This window comes from Melanerpes formicivorus, unplaced genomic scaffold (genome assembly GCF_026170545.1).
Source record: "Melanerpes formicivorus ecotype bairdi unplaced genomic scaffold, bMelFor1.0.p_v2 SCAF_59, whole genome shotgun sequence".
NCBI classification, from domain to species: Eukaryota; Metazoa; Chordata; class Aves; order Piciformes; family Picidae; genus Melanerpes; species Melanerpes formicivorus.
Genome location: NW_027142411.1, coordinates 1374284 through 1391279, shown reverse-complemented (window position 1 = coordinate 1391279; position 16996 = coordinate 1374284). Strand labels below are relative to the sequence as shown.

Here is a 16996-nt window from a genome sequence, read left to right as displayed (position 1 = left end):
AAGGAAAAAGAGAAAGATGCCAAGGACTTCTCCAGCGTGTTGATGTTATTTGGTCATGCTTTTAAAGGAACTGGTTTTCAGTCTAAGTTTGATTTCATCAGAATTGCCCTTTCCTGTACAACTTGCCTTTTGTTCTGTTTGTGATGTGTGGGTAGACTATACAGGATTACTAAAAAATGTGTGGGCAATACTAAGACCCAGATCCAATGCAGCCATTATAGTTGTTAATTCCTTAGAGTGAGAATGAAGCACCTAGATAACTCTCTGGATCTGTGGATCTGATCCTTGAATTCCAAGTTAGTACCTTAGAGCAGCAGCCAGAAAAGGTGATAGATCTCATGATTATTTTTTTCCTGCTGCAATGATGCAACACATTCTGAGAACACAAGCAAATTGCAAAGTGAACAGTCACATAAGCCTTCCAACATGCCATATGGTCCAAGAGACCTACACTTGGAAGATAAATCCAGCAGACAGTGCCCTGTGTTCTCAAGCATATCCAAAGGAAAAATGTGGACCATAGAGTATCTTTGGCTGGCCACAGCCAGCCTAAAGGACATAAGCTACAGCAGCCTTGTTTGTCAGGCCACACCAAGCAGATGCTGAATTCAGTGTGCCTGCTGAATCTGTTGATTCCCAGTTTGGGGAATCTGTTTAAGGGAAAGAAGCAGACTGGATCACCTTGTTCAATTTGACTCATTCTTTCTTGTCACAACTGTCCCGAAGCCTGGAAACTCCTGCTTCCTTAAAACTTTGCACTCAGGCTACCAACAATATGCTAAGGTCTTTCGGCTCCTTCAAGCAGCTATTCTTATTTCAGTGCTAGTCAAAGGTACTGTATACCATACTCTGTGTTGTTGCTGGTCTGTAGCAAAATATTTCGATCTACTGATCACAGTTGTGATTAATATACATTCTCATTATAGTACAGCTCAAGCAGCCTGCCTGATTGATGAACCTAAGCAAACAGGACAGTATAAATACCCTGACAAACTGCCAGGGCAGATCTATGATGCTGATACCCAGTGCAAATGGCAATTTGGAATGAAAGCAAAACTGTGCAACCTCAGCTTTGTAAAGGTACCTATTGATATGCTTTTGAAAAGTTAAAATTACATTAGAGAGCTGCAGTACACTAAATAAGTACAAGTGAAACAGTGTTCTTCAGAGGCCTGGGCTATTTCTCTGCCTTATCTTGCTTGCTAATGTGCTTTGAAGGTACTGGCCCCTTCTGAGGAATATCACCATTCCAGGGGGAGTTTCAGAAGGAAATGTGTTCTTTTAGGAGTCATAAGGAGTGCAGTTGAATACGTAAGACCCATGAGCTCTTGCCTACTATGCTAAGGGAAATTAGCAGGCAAGTAGAGTTTTGATCAAAGCTTGTGTGGGGTGTGGGGTAAGAAGGGCTAAGCTTCTTGTGTTTTGTTTTACTCACGCATTGACGGCAAGGTCTGGAAAAGATCCACAGGGCTGGTTTAGAACAATAAAAATGTAACTTACACTCTTAACTTTGTGATGAAGGATTCATTTAAATTAAGCCATTATTTTAGTGACTGCTACACTCCTCTCTTCAGAAAAGACACTTTATTAAATAATCTAGAGTGCTCATTCTACAAAGAAGTATGGCCACTTCTTTTACTCCTGTTATTGTCCTGGAGTATTTTGATTTCTGTTACACTAACCACATTTATCAGGTGATGGCAGCTGTGTTTCTTCTACAGCTAATAAAGAAGAGAGTGGGCAGCATTGTGATGAGACTGTGCTTCCAGGTATCTCCTGTGTTTTAGGAGCTTTAGTCCCTTTGCAGTGAGAGTCCCTGTAAAATTGATGAAATTTTAGCCTTGAACTTTTTAACACCATTTGTGTTCTATTGTGCTGTCACACTCAAGCTATTAAAAAACCTACATAGTGAAGTGTTGCATAAACAAGGGCATATGCAAGGTGTGGCTGTGCTATGAATCTGAACCCCTGGATGCTCTACATCCAGAAAAGTTTTTCATTGATATGGATTTCAAAGCAGTGAAGGCCTGTGTCTCTGTTACTTCTTCTGAACACCAGGAAATAATGGGAATTTTGAATGCTAAAGTGAGTACTTTTGCCTTTGCAGGATATATGCAAATCTCTCTGGTGTCACAAAGTGGGTCACAGGTGTGAGACAAAGTTCATGCCAGCAGCAGAAGGAACAGCTTGTGGTATAAGTATGGTAGGTTGTTTTATAAATAGGACATTCTGATTCATTTTGGACTGTGTTGGGTCAAATATCTCCTGTGAAAACCAGTTTTATCCAAATCCCTCCATATTTGCTATGTGGATTACTCTGTAAGATTGCATTGCATATCCATAGTCAGCACTGGTCCTCACAGTGGCACCTATCTGATGGTAGGGATTGATGCCTCTCCTATCATGCTATGGGACAAGACAGATCTGGCAAATCTAAATCAGTAAGAAAATCCATTCTTTATAACAGAAGTTAGATCAAGACTTCAAATTCCACTCTAATATAAACATCCCTTAAGCCATAATAGTTGCTGTGCAGACTAAAGCTACCATGCACATCATCATCAGTGATCACTGCTAGAAGAGCCTGGTAATTGGTTTTAGGTGAACCTTGTAATTTACGCTCATCTCTAGTTGCCCAAAATATTTTCTTTTCCTGAGATGTTTCCTCCAATAGAATATTGGTTCAGTTTGCAAGTACTGACACAAGTTTTGCTTTTCATCTATGTGCAGTCTTTCATAATTGAATGGTAAAGGGGAGCTTTGGCACACTACTTTAAAATTACATGGGAAGTTTTGAGGTTCTGATAGCACTGGACCAGAAATGAACATTTTGGGAGGAAGAGTAAGGCAAAAAGATCCTCTCCAAGAGAACAGTTTTGCAAATGTGTGCCTCAGAATTCAGCCACTCAAAACTCGGAGGGAGACTGATTCCAAAGGCCTGTAGTGATAGGATGAGGGGCAATGGGTTCAAACTAGCGAACAACAGATTTAGATTGGATGTGAGCAAGACGTTCTTTAGCATGAGAGTGGTGGAACACTGGAACAGGTTGCCCAGGGAGGTAGTTGAGGCCCCATCCCTGGAGATACTCAAGGTGAGGTTTGACAGGGCTCTGGGCAACCTGATGTAGTGGAGGATGTCCCTGCTTACTGCAGAGGGCATTGGACTAGATGACCTTAGAGGTTCCTTGCAACCCAAACCATTCTATGGTTAGGACAATACTTTCTTATACCATTGTGTGGATCTACTTCAGAGTCCTTGTTCTACTGTGAGCTATCTTACTGAGTTCAGTGGGTGACCTCATGTCTATTAGAGTGAAGCCTGGAGCTTTAAGTGTGGATTTTTTGGTTGTTTTTTTTTTGCATCTGCTAGGCACTGCTAACACTGATGGGATGGTTTTTGTATTCCTTTGGCAGTGGTGTCGAAGAGGGCAGTGTGTCAAGTACGGTGATCACGGGCCTAAGCCTGTGAATGGCCAGTGGTCAGCCTGGTCTGAGTGGTCGGAATGTACTCGCACCTGTGGAGGAGGAGTCATCTATCAAGAAAGACACTGCAATAACCCAAAGTAAGACATAGATATGAAAAGGGTTTTTTTTAATACTAACTATTTATGTTATTAGTACAAAAAAAATGAGTTCATTTCTGCAGGGAAATAGTACATGTGAAAATGTTTCTAAGACCTTTCTTTCATGCCCTATGTGATGAGTCATAGCTGAAAGACAAAAGTATGGCCTGGTGGTAGAAAGTGAAGGCTGTGGCTGTCTCCTTCCTATGTTCAAGGCTAGGCTGGATGAGGCCTTGAGCAGCTAAGTTTGGTTGGGAGTCATCCCTGCCCATGGCTGGGAGGTTGGAGGAGATGATCTCTGAGGTCTCTTTCAACCTAAGCCATTCTATGATTCAGTTTTTTCTATGAAGTAACAAAATGCCACACAGACATATTCACACCTAATAATTTATGAAACAAGGGGAAAGGGTCTTAAAGGCTATTAAGACTTCTGATGTGATATTACTGCCTAGGATAATAAACTGAAAAATTATGAAATTCAATATCAGAGTGGTTACAGACAGATGTCTCTGTATGTCTGCCATGGTGCTTGCATTTTCTGTTTCACAGTTCAAAATGAAGTTGGTGAACCCTAGAATTGTATGCTCTTGTGAAACATTCCTGGTGTTTTCTTCTAGTCAATGTCTTAACACTGTAACTGCTGCTATTCCTTACAGTGCTCTTTCAAAGCAGAGGCAAAGTGTTATCTGACCAGCATTGTTCCCAAGTACTCAATTCACTTCAACTTAGCAGCAAAAAAAAAGGGATCTCACTGTTTTATTTCATACACAACTTGAGCAGGCATAGACACATGTATTCTTCATTGCACACAATAAAAACAGCATTTAAACTGCAGTAATAAAAACCAGAGAAAATATGACACAGTTTATATGAGGCTGTAAAGACGCCTCACACCTACTATACAGTGCTGTAGTAATAATATCCATGCTTCATATACTGTGTTATAGGAAAATGTGAGTTAGTTAAAATAGTCTTTATTACCATCACTCAGTCAAGCCAATTTTTGCAGATCTGTAGCAGAGCATTTTTTTCAACCTTTTCTGTTGTTTCTTGGTGTATTTTGATAATTAAAATTACTTGGACAGTTATCTTTATTAAACTATTTAGCAAGAGATTCCAGGGTCCCAGTTACACGTCATACATATATTTGGTCTCCTGACCTTGGTCTTTGTTTTGCCTGCTAAATTCCTATGTCTGCACATTGTTCATAAGCCTTCCCTTGCTCGCCCTGTGTGATGGAAGAATGTCCAGCGGTTGAAATGCTCCAGTTTGGTTCACTACTGTAGCTGACCATGATTGCCAATGGTCTTCAAACAGAAGCTCTTTAACAGGAGGTGTGTCTGTAGCTCTAGCATAATGTATTTAAACCTTGCATTTAGAGGGATCTAATTAAAGTGAGACTGGCTGTAGCTTAGTAAGACTTGATACCAGAACTGATTCATGTTTATAATAAATTCAGTTCTGTTATATTAGTGATAATTCAGTTAGAGCAAGAGAAGATACTTTAAAAGTCTCAGAGTAGGAGTGATGAAATGACAGGACTGTGAATAAGCCATCCTCACACCACAGGAATATCCAGGTAGCTGGGTATTCCCCATCACAGCACTTTTGTGTAGATGTGCAGTCACTGGGAAAATGATACTGTCTCTTTTCAGTGTTACACCACATGGAATGATTTATAACCCAGTCACTGTTCATTGTGCACCTCTCCAACTACACACAAACAAAGAATAATGATTCCTTTCTTTTTGGACTTCTGAAGCATATTTCATGTGTTTATGCACTGCAGTGCATATATGTATGTTATTTCATATGCAATATATTTAACTGCTCCTAATCCAGGTCTGGGTAGGAGCTAATGTTTATGTTGTACAAAAGCTTGACAGATAATTTTGGATAGTGAAATTTTGAGAATGGCAAAGAACAGAATGTATTGCTCTAAGAGATTAGGACAAGGGGTGTGGGGCTCTGAAGAGTGGGTGGACTCTTTAAGAGGAGGATTTTAAGTAAGTAGTCCATTTTTCGAAGGAGCTGGCTTCTTATTGAGGGAGATTTCCAGGTCTCCAGGGGTTGTAACAGTGACCCATTTTGATACAAGCTGAAAGACAGGAGAAGGACACCAAAGCAGGCTGCTGCTTATGAAAATGTAGTTACCTGTGTTTGTAGGTGAAATTCTCCTCTTGCAAATAATATCCAACTTAGTTCAGTTTCCTTTCTCATTTTAAGGCAGACCTTGTGACCACACCTGAACAGCTCCAGGTCCAGCTTCTGAGTTACCCCTGGAGTTACGTACAATTTCATGTTACCAAACACCTATGGAGGTCATCTGTAGAGCAGAGATTTGCTAGAATCATTATGTTTCTGTAAATTGTCACAGGGTAATGGCATGGATCTGGTTTTCATACATCACAACGTTTCACAGTTGAGGAATAGCAATAGAATAGAATAGAATAGAATAAACCAGGTTGGAAGAGACCTTCAAGATCATCGCGTCCAACCTATCACCCAACACCACCCAATCAACTAACCCATGTAACCAAGCACCCTGTCAAGTCTCCTCCTGAACACCTCCAGTGACGGCGACTCCACCACCTCCCCAGGCAGCCCATTCCAATGGGCAATCACTCTCTCCGTGTAAAACTTCCTCCTGACCTCCAGCCTGAACTTCCCCTGGCGCAGCCTGAGACTGTGTCCTCTTGTTCTGGTGCTGGCTGCCTGGGAGAAGAGACCAACCTCTGCCTGTTTACAACCTCCCTTCAGGTAGTTGTAGAGAGCAATAAGGTCACCCCTGAGTCTCCTCCTCTCCAGGCTAAGCAGACCCAGCTCCCTCAGTCTCTCCTCATAGGGCTTGTGTTCCAAGCCCCTCACTAACTTCGTTGCCCTTCTCTGGACTCGCTCCAGCAAGTCAACATCCTTCCTAAACTGAGGGGCCCAGAACTGGACACAGTACTCGAGGTGTGGCCTAACCAGTGCAGTGTACAGGGGCAGAATGACCTCCCTGCTCCTGCTGGCCACACTGTTCTTAATGCAGGCCAGGATGCCATTGGCCCTCTTGGCTGCCTGGGCACACTGCAGGCTCATGTTCATCCTACCATCAACCAGCACCCCCAGGTCCCTCTCTGCCTGGCTGCTCTCCAGCCACTCTGACCCCAGCCTGTAGCACTGCATGGGGTTGTTGTGGCCAATGTGCAGAACCCGGCACTTGGATGCGTTAAATCTCATGCCGTTGGACTCTGCCCATCTGTCCAGCCTGTCGAGGTCTCTCTGCAGAATAGACTACATCATTTAATAGTTTAGCTGGGAAAGAACCTGAAGAGCGCCTGAGAGATTCAAATTAATACCTAAATCATATCTGTGGGACTGCATCCTATCCACTTCACAATAGTGCATTGTTCAGTAAGAGTGAAGGTCTAGGCATGTATGCAAGCAAAAGACGGAATCAAAATTGCTTGAACGTGTCTTGTTAATCTCTTGTGTACAGTATCTGTAACAGTGACTGCAGTGAACTGATGCAAGGTAAAGATGACATGTAAAATGGGAATTAATACCTAACACTGTGAAAGACTCTGAAAAGCTTTCAAATCCATGCAGAATAAAATAGTCCAGCTTTGTGACACTATCTTAATATGGCCATAATGAGCAGAAGTGTTCACACTTGAATTTCAGTGGTTACAAAGCATGTAAAAGTAGGAGTCCAGAATTTCAGTAGCTGATCTTCATTTTGTAATGCTTAAAATACTTCTCTGGATCAGATTCATTCCAGGTATTCTTACTCTCTCTGTGGTATTGCAGTGAATATCCATTTTACTGTCCTTGTTCATGCAGTCTGTTCTTGAAGGGCACTGCAGGACTAATTTAAACTACTTTTGTAGCATTTCAATCTTTGAGTCTTATATGAAGTGTATTATTTACATCTTTGTACTTATGCTCCTTCTACAAATCATTCTTTGGAGACTAAACTTCTCTTGATTATCCTCAGCAGGACCTCATGTCTAGCAGCCTCTGTGAATATCCAGGTAGCTTTGCCCATGCATGCCAGCTCTGGGGAGGAACACAGATGAAAAGCATAGGCTGTATCTGTGTGAGGAGCACTGCATCACTAGAGAAATGTGGACTAGCCTCTGTGTTGTAAGCACAGAGCTTCTGCAGGCTGTCAAATCAAACTCTACTGGTGGTGTAAATATCACTAATAAAAGAATGATTTTGTCAGAGTAGGTAATAGTCTCTTCTCAGACATTTGGGTTTGTAGATCTACATCTAGCTTCCTGTGAATTACTTAACTCTTACTGACATCTTGCTGGTGAAAAACGAAGGTGGAGAAGTTTCCATAATTCTTTGGCCAACTGTTTCAGTAATGGGAGTGTACTGTAATATTAAAATGCTGTAACAGAGCTGAGAAACAAAATCCCTCTTTCAGTGCTCCCTTAGTTTGATGGAATTTTATACCATCCTCAAATGCAAGACTGTGGCTAGAAATCATGATCTAGCTATAAATAATTCTCCTATATTGCTTGTTTGGTGGCATTTACTTGGAAGGAGATTGTTTCTTTCTGTACTCTGAAGCAGATTTGCTTTCTAGGGCTGAAGGAGGTCAAAAATCACACATGTGCTGAAGCTGTAAAAAACGTCTGTAGAGAACTGAGTAAGGACCCAAGGATTTGGCTGTCTTAACTCAAAGCTTTTACCAATTGCACAAAATGAACATAAATACACCCTGACTTCACTGATGCTGAATATCCTCCCTTTCCTTCACAGGCTGAATTGCCACCAACTAGGACAGAAAGTCTGATTTTGTTTTAAGACTTTCAACTTTATACCCAGTGTCAGTGTAGCTAGTAGGTGGCCTCAAGTACAGTCACTAGAAGTTTAGGGGTTTTCCCACAACAACTTTTGCTGGTGCTTTAACCCAGTTTTAAACAGAGTAGCAGGTGGGTTTCCACCTGGTTGAAAGCCTGGTAGCCCAGAATTCTGGCAAAGGCAAATACTGTGTGCACTCAAAGCTGATTCAAAACATAAAAACCAGGCAGCAAAAAGGAAAAGCAGATGAATTTTCTCAGCCATGTTGCACCACATTGCTCCAGTCAGATGCATGCCAGGAGAAGTTGCATGGAATACTTGATCTGGAGAATAGTTCTAACATAGTGCTTAGGGATTTGAAACAACAAATGCATTGCAACTGTATCTTTTAGACTATTCTTACTAATGGTGAATTATAATTGTTAATTTATTGTTATTATGCAGCATCTTTTATGTTATTCCTATTTTTCTCCTTAATAAGTGTGTCCACCAGGTGATCACAGCTTGTCTTCCAGGCACACATGTTCCCTGATATTTAAAATCACTGTATAAATGGGTGCAAGTGCAGAACTGTTACCAGTTCTTTTCACTTGATGCAAAAAAAAAATTGTATAATACCACCAACAGTTCTTAGAATTTGTTGTTCTGAGGATTTGGCTCAGGGCTGGCAGATTGAGCATTGTGAAACTGCAAAAATAACGTCAGTGAATTCCTGTGTAGATCCAGGAGGAATACAAAAGTGAGTGAATGTGTTTCTCAGCAGCTTGTGAGTCCCCTCAGTCATTTTAAAAAGAGAAAATCTTACCCTTCACATTATTTTGATTGTGTGTGTATACCAAATAGTTAAAAAACTATTATTCTGAGAAGCTATAAGATAAGTAAGAGAATATACTCTTTTCTTCCTGCCCCAAATGAAAGGAAATGCCCAGGTAAGGTTTGCTGAAGTGGATGTGTCGTGTTTAAAGCTCTCCATGGGTTCCAACATTTCCCTAAAGCAGGACAACTATGCACAGTCCTTGGTTCCTTTGACTTTCTCAAAGCACTTTTTTTTCCAAATGATTTACAAAACAAATGAAGAACCAAATGCAATTATTCATTCTGTTTACATTTGATCAGTGTTCTGTTATCCTTTATTAACTCCTATTGTGACAGGTAATTATTTGCACATGTTCATTCCTTGGGTGCTGCAGAGTAAATATAGCTGTGTAACAAGATTGAAAGCAGCCAATACAAAATACCCTGTAAATTTATACCAGTGCAAACATGACTTACCTCTAGATGGCTGCATCTTTGCTGAGTTTGCAGTGATCCAAGTAGATAATTCATGGCAACTGCTTTGCTTGGTTTTAGGAACCATGAAAACTAATGCCCCATCTATGAAATCCTGAGCCCCTAAGACAGTGTCCTCCCATTTGCTCTGTATTCTCAATCACTCGTAACATGCCAAGCACACAAAAATAAGGTTTTCAGAAGAGCTTTTTTCTTTTCCTTTTTTCCCTTCAGGCCACAGTATGGTGGCAAATTCTGCCAAGGTTCCAGTCGTATTTATCAGCTTTGTAACCATCAGCCGTGTCCAGCAGACAGCTTGGACTTCCGTGCCCAGCAGTGCGCCGAGTACAACAGCAAACCTTTCCGGGGGTGGTACTACAAATGGAAGCCATACACTAAAGTGGAAGGTAATTATGGCCCAGCTCTGATGGACAAAGGCGATTGCAGGAAGCGAGCTATAAGCTGTAATTCATCCATATTCTCTGGGCAAATATCACCCTGATGTAAGCAAACAGAAATTCAGTTGGCTTATTTGAGATGTGTTTACTTTCTAGCACAGCCGAATCTGGCCTCCCGTGCAACACTGCCTGTGTGAACATGCAGGGCTGATTTGGGTTGCAAATGTAAATCTTTGTCCTTAGAGTCACTCCCTGCCTGTTGCTACTCCTTTCTTTCATTTTATTTCATGTATCAGTTAGTGTAAAATCAAACCAGGACAATTTCCATGGATTTTTCAGCATGGGAAATGTGAGCTCCCACAATAACACTACCAGAATCTTCCTTCCTTTGGAATGTTCTCAGATTTCAAAACGTAACAATAAATCAACCCTTTGACTTTTCTGCCCATGAGAATTGCAAACACAAACAATGTACTGGCATACATTTTATAAAGGCATCTTTTACTAAGAGATCCTTATATAAAGTTCAGGTCTCAACACTTATGTCTTGACTTTTGTACAAGCAAAGTTCATTTTTACTTTCTACCTCTTCATTGTGCAAGTATTCTGAATCGGTAGTCACATTGATCAGATAGAAGGCACATTGTCTGCAAGTTTGAAAGCAGAGTTTGTAGCTGCAGTTGCTACCACTTGAATCAAAGTGGCTGGTCTATCACATTGTAGATGCTTCATTGAGCACCTCTACAGATTTGGTTTGGGTGATAAGTGCCTAACTATATACGTATGTATGCATGTATGTATATATGTATGTATGTATATATATGTATGTATGTATGCACACAAACACACACAAACAGGTCACTTTCATTCATAGCCTGATTATATTATTTCCAAAGGTCTTTGCAGATGATTTTATGGGTATCTATAAATCTATCTCCAATGTGGCCAGAGGAAAGAGGAAATGTGGTTTGACAGCATGTAACAGTGGCTGTTGTACAATAGGTGTTTAACTGAAATTAAGGTAGCCTCCATTGCTTTCAAAGGTAGAAGCTCTGTTTAGTTAAAGAGAAAGAAGCTTGAAATTAGGGACAAAAGGTCTCAAAAGCAAGATGTTCCCAAGTGACTTGGGACTTGAAAATGCCTGTCCTTGCTCTCGTAGCTGCTTTTCAAAATCTCCCCCAAGATCTGCATTTACAGTCCTGCAAACATGATCTGGTCTTCCAACCTGCCGCAGATGCCTTGTCCCTGTATAAAGTGGTATGGGAAATGCAGCTGCTTATTAAGGAACAAAAGGAACCTATTTTTAATTCAGTTTCATGTTCTCCTAAATTCTGCTATGCTAATTTATTTATTGCACTTACAATTGGTATTAAAATTGTGTAGTTCAGCAGTTGTGTCAACATTTACAATTGCATGACTGTTTTTGTCTGAGTAGGGGCAGCCCTCTCTAAGCATAAGATACCATCCATGTGTGAGAAGAAGTTTGATGGACAGTGGTTGGGATTTTTTAGAGAAGAGCTCTTTCCTTACAGGAAAGTCTGGCCCCAGTCCTAGCTTTCAGGTGAACTGATCATTTGTACCATCTTATGTACTTTTGTAGCTAAAAATTAAACAAAATTATTGCAGTCTCCAGTTTCTCTTAATAAAAAAACTGGAATTTGAAACTGTGAACTGGGAGAAAAGAACTCAGGGCCACATCAGCAGAGCTGCAGTGTACATGTTGTCACACTGGTTTTTAATTCTTAATTCTATGTGTGGTCAGTCAAACCCACAAGCTGTTTTAAAACAGCATCATAGAAGCTACTGTAGTGGGGCTATGTTGCTGCCATCTCTGTGTCCTGATACGACACCACACACAACTAACATTGTAGCTTGACATTCAGGATGGAGGAAGAAGCAACAGCAGGGTGTGGGGTTTGTTATTTTAAATTTAAACATGGCTGCAGGGCTGCTAATGGTTTCTTCTCTTGTTTTGTGTTGTTGGTTTCCCTCCCCCCAGAGGAAGACAGATGTAAATTGTACTGTACAGCTGAAGACTTTGACTTTTTCTTTGCAATGTCCACCAAAGTGAAGGATGGAACTCTGTGTTCTCCAAATAAATATGATGTTTGCATTGATGGAATATGTGAAGTAAGATAAAGTTTCTTACAGTCCTAATGTCTGGTTTTGTTAAGTGGGCAATTGACTCCTTTACGGAAAATGCAGCTGTGTCTTCAGATTCCCTTGTGGCTGAGTCCTTCACTTGTGCCTTTTTGGTTGCAGCAAGTAGGGTGTGATCATGGACTTGGTTCCAAAGCTGTATTGGATGCCTGTGGAGTTTGTAAAGGAGATAATTCAACGTGCAAGTTTTTTAAAGGCCAATACTTGATCCAGCACAAAGCTAATGGTAAGGAAAGATGTTCCACATGACCATCAACTCATTGCTGTGCTGTAGCCCCATGTAATATATATGACTCCTTGCTCCTTAGGGCAGTGGTTAGAAGTCCAGATGTGAACTGAAAATCACAGGGAGAGTGACAGGAGAGTTCACGTTTCTCCTGTTTCTTGGTAACAAGAAAGCTATGAGCATTCGTCTTGGTTAGTTAATTTGCAAACATTGCTCTTGTTTCTTAAGCCACATTTTCCCCTTACGTGTGAATTTCCTCTTAAAAGAGATTTTAAGTGAAAAAATAGCTGTCAGCAGCTCTGACTGCAATGGGACTGCAGAAGATATAAGAAGCTATCCAGTCTAATGCCAAACATGACAGTATTTCCATGTCCATTTTCAAGTGAAGCTGACTGGAAGCTGTCCAGCTGATTCAGTGGATGATCCAGTCACTGGGAGGTGGACTTTTCTGTAGTGGACTGTCACAGGCTTCTTGTGAAATAATCTCACTGTGCTGCATTTTCTCAGGCATAAAATGCAGATAGTATTTCCTTGATCAGAAGACATGTCAATAATAAAGCCATACAGGCCAGGAAATTGCTCAGGATGTAGTACTGCAGAGGTACAATGCTAGAGAAACGATCTGAGCTGCATGCTCTGCAAGATCAGCTGTGTGCAGTGTGTGCTGGAGACTATCAGCAGTGTCTCATTTGGCTGCAGAATGAGTGAGATTTCTACTTGCTCAGAGTGCACTGGCTGAGGGCAGGGATATGGAGTGGTGCACAGGGCTTTCCAAAAGCCCCCTGCTTCCCAGTGCATCTCACCTCACAAACCTGGTCCATGACGGGAGCAGTACTCTCCAACTACTGTAGGGAGCTACATGGAAAACATGGTAAAACAATTGCAGTGAAACCTCTGTTAATGTGCTCTGCATTTTTCTAAGGGGAACTTGCTTTTTCTTGTCTTTAATCACAAAGAAAAATTCCAGGAATTGAAATACCTCAGAGTTAACTCTGATTACAGGCTGTGTGGAGGGGTTAAACCAGAGGTGACTTCTCCGTCTGAAAATGGAGTAGCGTTGGTGGGTCAGAAAGCTGTCTTCAATAGCTTTTAAAGTGCAAACATTGAGAGCTGGCTCACTGGTGATAAGCCATCTCTGTCTGTATGCCATCTGCAAAAATGTTGCTTCCTTCTTTCATTCCAGACTACTATGCCGTGGTGACGGTTCCAGCAGGAGCTCGCAGCATACAGCTGCATGAAATGCAGGTCTCCAACAGCTACCTTGCAGTGCGCAACCTCAGCAAGAAGTATTACCTGACAGGAGACTGGACCATTGACTGGCCAGGGAAGTTCTCTTTTGCTGGAACAGTTTTTGATTACCAACGCTCTTTCAACCATCCAGAGAGTCTGTATGCAGCAGGACCAACTAATGAGACGCTGGTCTTTGAAGTAAGCTTTCTCCTGTTTATTCTTCCCCTGATGTCTATTACAGAATTAGCAATGACAGCTTCAGCTCTGCACTGTAGCTTTCAGCGAGATTAAAGAGTTGCATTGAGTCATGATAGCTTTCAGCCTTAATTGTGTCGTCATGCTAGATTGAAAGGCCTTTCACCACTTCAGCAAGGGCTGACGTTGAGTCAACTGTCGCCAGGTCAGTCAAAAGGAAGGTGCAGGACACACCATGCAGCATTATTGCTTAGCTGCTACACAATAGTAATCGAGATTATAAATGCATAAAGTAAATGGCACAAAATAGTACAACAGGAAAGTGATGTAAAAATGAAAGCTAACTTTATGGCAAGGCTTAAGGGTAGTTTCAAACAGGACTTCTGAAACTTGAGGTGCAGGCAGCCGTGTTTACATCTGCACTGGGACACAGATGGGCAAAGTGCCACACAGAGTGTTGATTTGGTTCTATTGATGATAGCATCTAAAATAACACATTTAGTGTATCTGTGTCTCCCAGGCAAATCTGTATCACCCACTCTCTCTGCAGGATGTCCTGTGCTGAAACTGTATTTTGTAGAAAATCCAATACCTAAGTGGTTTGTCCCAGTGTTTTGAAATTGGCCACTAAAACTTTTGTTCTATGAAAAATCTTTTTACTTCAGGTTGCTTTATTGCATCTTCTTTTAAAATGCATCACAACATCTGAGAGTCAATTTCTGTTTGCATCTCCAGGGTCTTCACTCCTTGTTAGTTACGTTAATTTGCCTGCTTTGCTAGGAAGCTCTAGCAAGGCTTTGGCTTTGTAACAAATCTGTGGTGTCTTGATGAATCCTTCCCTGTGAGAAGGAAAGAGCCCTCCCCAGAAAGGATTCAATTCCTTCCCACACCTTCCAGCAATCCTCTGGCCAGCTCACTATCACACACAGCTTTCTCCAGGGTGCACTTGGGGAGCATGAGAGCAAGCACTGCAGCTGTGCTCTGGGGCAGCCCTCTGCGGTTCTCCCCTCACACAGCACCAGGACTGACACTGCTCTCTGCAGAAGTTCAGCAGTTAGCTGAGAACTCTGCATCCCATCTCCCTTACTCACCTTTGTTCTCTTAAACTAAGCAGCACAGTAAGTGCAGATTGTGACATGAAATACAGTCTTCAAGGATTATATGAACTTTCACAACTATTCACTAAGTGTTTATTTGGAATGCTGAAGAGCCTTGCTGCTGTTCCTACTGACTGAGTAATGTACTTACACCCTTAAGAACCACTGAGGTTCATGGACCATGAACACATGTTAAAGTACTTTAGGATGAACATATTTTGGAATGGACAGTTGGACATCAGCTAAGGATGTGTATTGCAGTACCTTATAAAAGCAGTTTTGCTCGCTTGAAGATTTTTCATTTGGGTTCTGTATGCTAATGGGAATACTCTGGTTCAAGGAAGAGTTTGGTCTACAAGTTACAGACATGCTTCCCTGTCTGCAAATTGTCTCAAAACAGCCTTAGTCCAAGGAAACAAGCACATTTCTAAATACTGGATGCAGTACCCCACCTCAAATACTGTGTCCAGTTCTGGTGTCTCCATCATAAGGAAGACACAGAGCTGTTGGAACCAGTCCAGAGGAGGGCCACAAAGATAATCCAAGGGCTGGAGAACCTTTGCTGTGAGGATAGGCTGAGGGAGCTGGGGCTGTTCAGCCTAGAGGAGAGAAGACTCCAGGGTGACCTTAGAGCTGCCTTCCACTACCTGAAGGGATCCTACAGGAAGGCTGGAGAGGGACTTTTCATAAGGGTGTCTAGCAATAGGAAAAGGTGGAATGGTTTGAAACTGAGGGAGAGCAGAGTTAGACTGGATCTTAGGAAGAAGTTCTTCAGTTTGAAGGTGGCGAGACTGCAATAGGCTGCCCAGGGAGGCTGTGGCTGCCTGCTCCCTGAGGTTGTTCAAGGCCAGGCTGGGTAAGGCCTTGAGCAGCTAAGCCTAGCTGAGAGATATCCCTGCCCATGGCAGATGATCTCTGAGGTCCCTTCCAACCTAAGCCATTCTGTGATACTATGAAATACTCAGCTGAACTCTTGGGAATCTTATTTGTCATAATACAAAGAGGATTGAGCTCTATTATTATAGAGCTGAAGTTTGACTAATAAATTGCCTGCAAGATGACTTGGCTATATATCATGCACATACTTGCAGAATAAAGAACAAAAATGTAATGCCAAATAAGACTTCTATTTTCATCCTATCAAATTATGCTAAACAGTTTTATTAAGGTTTAACATTTAACTGGAGGCTATTGCTCCTTTGAGAGCTTATTTAAACTTCCCTTGTATTTTTATTGGAATACCTACACCACTGGGTTCTCCAAGATTCTAATGACTGAAAATGTTGCAGTTGCATGGTCCCCCATTAGATATTTGCATGAGGTGTAGTTAAGAAGGCTTCTTCTCCTTTCAATAGTTTAAGCAACAGTCAACAAACTGAATTTTGCAGGGGGAAAACTACCTAATTTTCTGCTCAGTGATCTGCATTATGTATGATTTACCAGTACCTCTGAGCAGCAAATGTGCCAATGGAAACTAAAGAAATAGGACTGTCTGAGAAAGCAGACATATTGCTGAAGATCTGTTTGCAGCAGTGATAAGGAAACAAATTTCACTGTAACTATAAATACCAGACACTGATAGAAGGCTGAAAAAAAGAAGTTTTTCAACATCCTACATTATGGCTTTTCTCTTCTTTTTTTAATCTCAGCTGTAATATTCAGGGAAACATTAAAAAAAACAACAAGAAAGCCCTGCCATTCATTTTTTTTCTCCAGTTAAATTAGTTTCCAGTAGGATAAGGCTTTGCAGGGTGCAGGCCTCAGCTTCTCAGGGAATCTTTTGCTTCTTTTCTTAGTTTTTAAAATTAGATTGTACTCTAAAGAAATGGAATGATTATTTCCTAGTTGTTTTCTTTTTTTCCAGAAGAATTCAGAGCAAGGCCTTGTAAAAGTGCACACTGCAGGTACTGAGAAAGTGAATCAGCTGCAGACATAAGCACAGAACTTTTATTATTCAGGTGGGCCGAAAACAGAAGGTTTTGTAGGTGTATTTATTGCCGTTCCACAGCGATCTGAAAGACAGATTAACACATCTCATGCCTGTTCAGTTTTGTAGTCACA

At 41.4% G+C, this 16996-nt stretch overlaps 1 protein-coding gene across 3 annotated transcripts in view; it reads left to right on the top strand.

Annotated features, from left to right (window-relative positions):
* Positions 1–16996, top strand: part of ADAMTS18 (ADAM metallopeptidase with thrombospondin type 1 motif 18) — a 78848-nt gene that overhangs the window by 38351 nt on the left and 23501 nt on the right. For all 3 annotated transcript variants that reach the window (XM_068161607.1, XM_068161608.1, XM_068161609.1), the window contains 7 exons: positions 927–1080; positions 2108–2203; positions 3415–3563; positions 9864–10036; positions 12027–12157; positions 12290–12413; positions 13597–13841. In XM_068161607.1, coding sequence (XP_068017708.1) covers positions 927–1080; positions 2108–2203; positions 3415–3563; positions 9864–10036; positions 12027–12157; positions 12290–12413; positions 13597–13841 — 1072 coding nt within the window. The remainder of the gene's footprint in view (positions 1–926; positions 1081–2107; positions 2204–3414; positions 3564–9863; positions 10037–12026; positions 12158–12289; positions 12414–13596; positions 13842–16996) is intronic.